This window comes from Plectropomus leopardus, chromosome 12 (assembly GCF_026936395.1).
Source record: "Plectropomus leopardus strain MGB_pleo_1.0 chromosome 12, ASM2693639v1, whole genome shotgun sequence".
In the NCBI taxonomy this organism is placed as follows: domain Eukaryota; kingdom Metazoa; phylum Chordata; class Actinopteri; order Perciformes; family Serranidae; genus Plectropomus; species Plectropomus leopardus.
The window spans coordinates 16,805,346-16,813,429 of NC_142187.1; the positions used below are offsets into that span (position 1 = coordinate 16,805,346).

The following is an 8,084-nucleotide window of genomic DNA, read 5'->3' on the forward strand; positions in this document are numbered from 1 at the left end:
TTTACGTGCAAAATGTCACAAGACATGGGCGAAACAACCATAAAGAAACACAAAATGACTACTAAAAGACAAGACAAAACAAGACCATTAAACCATTAAAAGAGATAGAACAACCATAAAGAGATGCAAAAAGTACTAAGATATGAAAAGGAGGATATACAATGTGACTACAAAGAGACTCAAAATGACCCCAAACAAACATTAAATGACTACAAAGAGACACCAAAAGACATCAGAGATGCAAAACATCTACAGAGATGCAAAATATCTGCAAAGTGACCCCAAAAGACTCACATTTAAAAGAGGTAAAACAAACACAATGATACACAAAATTACTACCAAGAGATGCAAAGTGACTACAAAGCGATAACAATATGTTTACAAAGAGACACAAAATGATGACAGAGATTTAAAATGAAAATTTAAAACTAAGAGATACAAAAGGACCACATAGATAGGTAAAACATCTCAAAAGACGAGGAAAACAGCCACAAAGACAAAAAAAATGACCACAACAGACACAAAACAACTACAAAGACACACAAAGAGACTCACAACACAAAAACAACATGAGATGCGTAACAACTCCTAAGAGATGCAAAACAAAACAAAAAAAGAGGCTAAACACACTATAAAGTCTGTGTAGTAGTGTTGGTGGGGCCTTCTGCATGTTTGTGACCAGCAGCAGCGACCCATTGTCTTGTAATCCTTCCTTTGGGTCTGGCCCACTTGAGATCAAAATGAACACTTCACCTAAACTGAATTTGACATCGGTAGTCTAAATGCTGTTCAGATGTGTCATTCTGGTGGAAAATACTGAAACTTTTATGTATGTATTCATTTTTTAAAAAAAACATCACCCTTTAAAATACAACCACGGGTGTATGTGTGTATATATTATATATATTAAATGATGTGCATCTAAATTACAACGTTATCCAACGTCCCATATGTGCGTTCTAAACTCTAGGAATCTAAACCAAATCCTGTTTTAAAAATTCTCTAATACGAAGATGCTCATTGGTGTCTCTTCTCTGCAGAAGCTTCCCAATAGCAATTCATTGCGGATCTATTCAGTTTCCCCATTATCATCCACACACTGTATCTGCGAGCCTGTATTTTTTTCCACCAAAGGATTTAAAGTAATCCTGACAGTTGCTCAGCTACAGGAGGTGTTCTCTCACTGAGGCCAATGGCTGAAAGCGCCACTGTGACTGATACTGACTGGCATCCTTTGAAAGACGGTGTGTGTTTCTGTGTGTATGTGTGTCTTTGTCTGTGTCCCAGTCAGTAAAGGATTTAGACAGTGGGTTTGCTGCAGCTGGCCCAAAAGAGAGATTATCAAATTAATTGAGTTATTTAGGCGAAACAAAAGATATGACAGTCCTATTGTGCTGCATTTAATTGTTTCAGTCGGATCATTTTAAGATCAGGTGATTCTTCTTTTGTAGTGAGCATATCATCCACACTGTGTGCTCCACTCAGACACATTCACACACTGATCTGTGTTTTGATAGATCTTTGTGGGATTTCACTCCATTACGCTGATTGTTGATGGCCCTGCATCATCATTAAAACCTCATCTTATACAACAGAAGCAGGCCAAATCTGCCACACGTGGAACTCCATAGAAGTGTGCTTGTGTCAGTTAATAAAGAAAGTGTATTCATCCTAATCCCACGCAGGCGGAGTAAGCACTACCCAACATAAAGCACACAAGTGTACTCTACATTATGTATGCATGCCGCATACAATATGTAGGGAAAGCGTGGGGAGGATTGAGGGGTTACGTGGTGCCAACCGAGGGAGGGAAGTGGGAGGTAATCGGATTAAAGTGAGTTTGGTTCAAATTGAGGCTTTTGACAGCAGGTTCTGCACTCGGTCACAAGTAGCCATCCACAGCGGACCTCTTCATCATTCACTGGGAGTAAGGAAAGCAGCAGAGCAACAGCCAACATGCCAGTTGACTTGAACGGATATTGGAAAATGATTTCCAATGATAACTTCGAGGAGTACCTCAAGGCTCTTGGTGAGTTTGTATTTGTAGAAGGGGAGAGTGGAGGACAGGCCTGGTAAAGATGAAAGCACTGAGCAAACATATCATCATCAGAGCTCTTTATAGCAATGTTGTTGCTTTGTAGACTATCCATATATTTTTACTTTAGGAGAGCAAGCTATCATTTTAGTTTTATATCTCACATTGTAGCAGTACAGTAATGAGAGAAATACAAAGTTGTTGTGATACTTTTTTTCGATACCATTAGTTTTAGGTAATAACTATATATTATTGCCAGGAATACTAGCCATTTTAAAAAGTTAAACTCAATAGAAAATTTCCATTTTACCTCAAAGTAAACAGCTGGATAGAAAAATGTCTGCTGTATCTAACCGTTTATAAAAAATGTTCATACATGTGTGTGTCTACTGCAAGAAAATGCCCTGCCTCTCCTCTCTCTCATTAATTTTCTACTTTCCCTGATCAACCGGTTGCAGATGTAAACGTTGCCATCAGGAAAATTGCCACTTTGTTGAAGCCTGACAAGGACATCACCCATGAGGGGGACCACATAATCATTAAAACCCTCAGCACCTTCAAAAACTACAACATGGACTTCTATGTGGGGAAAGAGTTTGAGGAGGATCTGTCTGGAGTGGACGACAGGAAATGCATGGTGAGCATTCGGAGCATTTCATCTTAAAGGTCCCATATGGCACTCATTTTCAAGTTCATTATTATCAGTATTTGGGGTTTCTACAAAAAACATGTTTCATGCTCTAAGGTTAAAAAAAGACCTTATTTTCCTCATACTGTCTGCGTGAATATAACTGGTATCACTGTCTGTCTGAAACGCTCCCTTTTAGCACCTGTTCCTTTGAGCCCCCCCCCCTAAAAAATCCAGTCTGCTCGGTTTATGTGCTGCTAAATGTGCACTCTTGGTGTCTCTGCACCATCACTGCAGCTGTGGAATGACTGTAATGACATTAAAACAGCAGTTTCTACTTTCATATAGTATTGTTGTAGAAGCAGAGTGGGGGTTTCGAGGACAATTTCATCAACTTCTGAGGTGCATGAATGAAGAATGTCTTGGAGAGGTCAAAGAGCTCCAGCAACATTTTTGAGCACAACTTTATATACTTCATTAATAAAGTTGTTCTCTAAACTATAAGTACTGCTGGAGCTCTTCATATAGTATTGTTGTGACATGACAACTTCGCAGAAATCCTGGCAGCTCCTTTAAAGGCACAGTTCCTGATTGCAGACTGTGTGCTTTTTTCTTTGGATTGAATGTTTAATACCTTCACAGCACTTATACCTGCTTGATAATAAAAGAAAAAGACATGGAAATGTGACTTTTTACAATATGGGATTTTAATGACCGTACACATGTTGCATTACTGTTTTAAACTTTTGCAAAACCTGTTAAACCTTCCCAATCTCCCATAAGTGCAAATCCTATAAACTGACTTTTCTCTGCAGCATCCCTCCAGACTATAATGAGCATATGGTGTGAAATTTTATACAAAACTTTACACTTTCTACTTACAAAACTTCCCTCAAACTTTTCATGCTTGTGTCGATGAATTGATGTAACGAAGACCAGTGTCAGATACTGCACAAGAAGAAGTGTAAGGCAGCGAAATAAGACTCACATTCTTTTAATCAGATTGTGTCCCTGAATACTGAATAGGATCAAAGATTATCTGTGGTCCCTCTTGAAAAAGCTTTTTTTTTGGTATGCTGATAGGCTGATTACAGATAAGCTGTAAGCTGTTTGGATGAGAGAAAAGGGTCACGTGCGTCTGTATGTGCAGATTTTATCAGAGTAATTATTTTTAATAGGGGCGCAGGAAGACTGAGCCTCTCGCTCAGCATATAAATATATAAATCTATATGTTCATGCATCCACAATTCAAGACCTCCATCTGTGCATCATGTATTATAATCCCATTTTCTCCTCGACTTGTGACCTCTTGCAGACCACCATCACCTGGGAGGGAGACAAGCTGGTGTGTGTGCAGAAAGGAGAGATTGAAGGAAGAGGCTGGACCCACTGGGTGGAAGGTGATGAGCTTCATCTGGTAAGAAAACATCAGCTCCTGCCATGAATATTAATGTATGCAATTCGAACACTTAAATCCAAATCCAAAATGCCTCTCAGCACTGTATGCGAGGTGCATATATTTTTACGTGTGATTCCCAAGAATAGGGCCACTGGCTTCAGCAGTAGTAACATTATACTGTGTGAGGTGCATGTGTAACTCATTTACTGCCAGGGAAATCATATTTTTTTCTGCATAAGGGAACTAGCTCTAAAAATGCTGTTTTCGGGGGAAAAAACAGCCTTGAATCTCAAGTGCGTCTCATTTATTTAGCATTTCTTTCTGTCACCATGAACTGTGATCCAGCACATATCAACATCAGCCACTGCCATGTTATTATCTTGACTCTTCCAAGCTAATTTCTGTTATAACTTCAATAACTTTTTTTCTACTCTGTGAAATTCAAAGTGCGGCCCAGTGTGGCCTGTAATGAAACCATTAGCATCTGAAAAGACTTTAAAGTAATGACTAGCACATTACCATTTTCATTAGCTCAGCATTATCAGATTTCCCTCTGTGTGATTACTGCTATCAAAGATAAGCAAAAACAATCTGCCAAATTATTTGGTTTAAGTGATGCCAACAGATGTTTTCAATCAGCGGCCATGAAATTAGTTATTAGTTAGAAGTTCCCAAGAGCTGGAGGAGGGTTAGAGCGTGGAGCAACAGTGGCCTCTGGTGGCAGAAATTATTTTGCAATGTGGATGCAAGAAGGAATATTGGAAAACTGTTCCTCTCCCTCAGAGATATGGTACCCAATGTGGGGGTCCCAACCCCACTAGAGGTCGCCAAAGCTTCACTTGGTTGTGAGGCTTCCTTGATAAAAGGGTGTAAGAATTTGTTTTTAAGTATAAACAGTGGGCTTATATCTCAATATTTTTATTCATTTATGCGAAGAAAACTAAAACATTTTTTAAAGTTTAGACTATTATTGAAATTATAACCCTTCAAATAAATATCACAGGATAAGGGCACAGTGAAGATCTGAACACAAACTATATTCACAGCGCCTTCACTGTCTAATCAACAACATTGTTCTTCATTGAAAAAATTCGCAGATAAATAACCAAAGACCTAAGAGAACAACGGCCAAGCTTTATGGAAAAGAAAAGCCTGACTTTGTCATCAGTATGTATGATAGTTAAAAAAAAACAAAACAATACAGACAGGGAGATGTATCAAAAGTTCCAAAAATATCACAATATCATAGATGTTATTGTGTTCACTATTTGGGTTAATTATACAGTTTATTAGTTGCTCTAATAGTTGTTGCATTTAATATAATATGAGGTAACCATAAAATATATCACTTAGTTAGCATTTATCAGTTTACTCAATAATAGAAAACGGGTCCCTTAATGAAAAATGTTGGGAACCACTGCAAGTACCTTAGATTATTCAAAACATTGCACATTCAAAGGTCATACATCCTTTACTAGTAACTGAACCATCCTCTGCTCCTCCCACCCAAAGTTAGTGTTGCTAAGTCAGACATTTCTTTTGTCTGTAATTGTATGATTCAGAGAAGACAGTAGGGTTTAGGATCTGTCATCCTCCTCCTGGCCATTCCTGTTGGTCAAAACTATATCCTGAGTCTAGTTAAAGGTCCAGTGTGTAAGATCTGGGGGGATTTAATGTCATCTAGTAAAAATAGATGAGGATTGCAGATTGATCTGACTACCACAGGTTTTCAGCAGAAATCACATTATCTGTAGATGTCTCCTTTCTGAAACAAATAGACCAGGATAAATAAAACTGGTAAAAAAAACGTAATCAAGCAATTTCAACAACAAAAAAAACAAAAAAACAGTACTTTTCCAAAACTCTCGACATGTAGGGGCTGTTAACTACAGTTGCCAAAGAAAAAGAAAAAACATGATCGACTCTATCTGGAGCCAGTGTTTGGTTTGTCATTTTTTAACTGCTGTAGAAACATGGCGAAAGTCAAAATGTTCTTTTATTCTCTGCAGGAGCTGAGAGCTGCAGGAGCTGTTTCCAAGCAGGTCTTCAAGAAGACTTAAGATGGCCCTTACTGAACGACACAGCGCTCCCGGCTGACATCGGCTCGACGACAGGCACATCCCATGCCTCAGATGTACCATCCCACTTCCCTTTGGTCTTTTCATACATCTCTCTATATGTCCATCCACCCATCTTTCCTGTTGTGCATATTATTTTCACAAAACACACATTTATATTTCATTAAAACTGTTGCCTTACTTTGTCAATCCAAAGGTCCGAGGCAGTGTGCACCATGTAGTATCACAACATGCAATACTGAATATCTGTCTCAGGGTCGGTGCTCTTTTAAGTAACAAGTTTAAATGAGTTGGAGGCATGCATACGAAATGCAACAGAATGAGCAGTGGGAAAGTAAAGGCAGGCAGTAAAGACAAGAGAGTATCCTATTTTAATTTTCTGAATGATTGCTGTGGATGGAAATTTTTGAGGGCTGTAAACTTCCTTGGTACTGATGCTTAGTGTCCAGACTGTATATCAGATATAATGTGTGTATTTATCCCTCTCAGTTCCTTTGTGAATGTGCCAGTGATAGTGAAATGAATCAATCAATAAAGTAAGCAACACTCAATAATGTCATTTGTCTTTTTCTGAGTGTTTAAACCTGTAATTTCCTTTGCTAAACAGACTTGTTGGAAAAGGAAATGATGACAAACCATTTTAAATGATTGGAGTTTCACGGGTCAAAAGATCAGCTGTTTGAAGCTCCTTTCAAAATGCCTTTCCAGAAATGTGTGAGAATCTGAAGGCCTCTACTTGAGAATTTCAGGGAGTGAAGTGAAGCTTGCAGAGCTTCGGCCAACTTGAACCACGCTGTGCTCTGAATCAGCTAATCTGTCAGCTCACTTTGTGCAATGCCATCACCAATTGGGCTGTCTATACAAACTGTCCAACTCACTTGCTCATTCTTTGCTGCTGCTGCTGCTGCTGCTGCTCGCCCTGCTGTTCAGCCCTCTGCCGCTTCTTGTGCATGCACGGCCTGCCACCACCCCTGCGTCTACCTGCGGAGCTCTGTTTATTTATGGTTCCCCAGGGGGTTTGTTATTGATCTCTCCCTGCTCTTGCTTTGGCTGGCTCAAAAAAATTATGGTCTCAGAGAGGGGTCGAAACGGTGTCTGGCGCCAGGGTGAAATCTGCATTTGCATTTATTCTCAATAAAACGTTTCTGCTAAGTGCAGGGGTGGTCTGACGGGAAGTCAGTAACTCAGCTATTATTTTTATCAGCAATCAACAGGCGAGCAGCTCAGTACAGGAGAGGATTTTTAGCCATTGTTTACTTTTAGTGCCTGTGCTTTCATAAAATAGGTTTTACTTAATGTTATCTCACTTGTGTGTTTGACCTTAACTGTGCAGAATGACATGTGGATGCATGTCAGATGGTTCATACCTCCATGTAAGCCATTAAAAACTTATAATGGACACCCTGTCTAACATCATTCCTTACTTATGGAGCAGGTCCTTGCCCATGTGGCCTGCTTTATTGATTCTACAGTAGCAAAGAAAAGACAAACCAAACACTGACTGTAGGTAGGGCCATCTGTGTTTTCACTGTAGTTCTCCTTCATGCTTGGCACATGGGTGAAGTTTCAGTTGGTTGCAAGCTGCAACCTCACCACTAGATGCCACTAAATCCTACACACCAGGCCTTTAAAGCTATAATCCTGAAGATAGATATTAGATATTATTCTTGGTTTAATTAGCAACACCTGTGGTCACTGGCAGTAATGCTTAGCACAATTTAATAAGACAAGCCCCAGAGCTCTATTAGAAAGGAGCCATATGTCAATCCTATTTATTAAACCTTGCAGTTTCCTTTAAATTTCTTGTGCAAACACACATCATTTGCATCCAGCCTGAGAACGGCAGACTCCGCCACTGACAATGCACAGCACAATATAGAAAGGTATCTAATGAGTGTAAGACAATTTAGACTCATTGCTATATTGCTATAGCTATATAAATAG

The 8,084-nt window shown here is 39.2% G+C and overlaps 1 protein-coding gene across 1 annotated transcript; it reads left to right on the plus strand.

Moving 5' to 3' along the window:
- The first annotated feature begins 1,858 nt into the window (after positions 1-1,858).
- Positions 1,859-7,536, plus strand: rbp1.1 (retinol binding protein 1, cellular, tandem duplicate 1). Its single transcript, XM_042497972.2, has 4 exons — positions 1,859-2,029; positions 2,494-2,672; positions 3,979-4,080; positions 6,072-7,536. The coding sequence occupies exons 1-4, from the start codon at positions 1,957-1,959 to the stop codon at positions 6,120-6,122; spliced, it is 405 nt and encodes a 134-aa protein (XP_042353906.1). The 5' UTR covers positions 1,859-1,956; the 3' UTR covers positions 6,123-7,536.
- Positions 7,537-8,084: the final 548 nt, after the last annotated feature.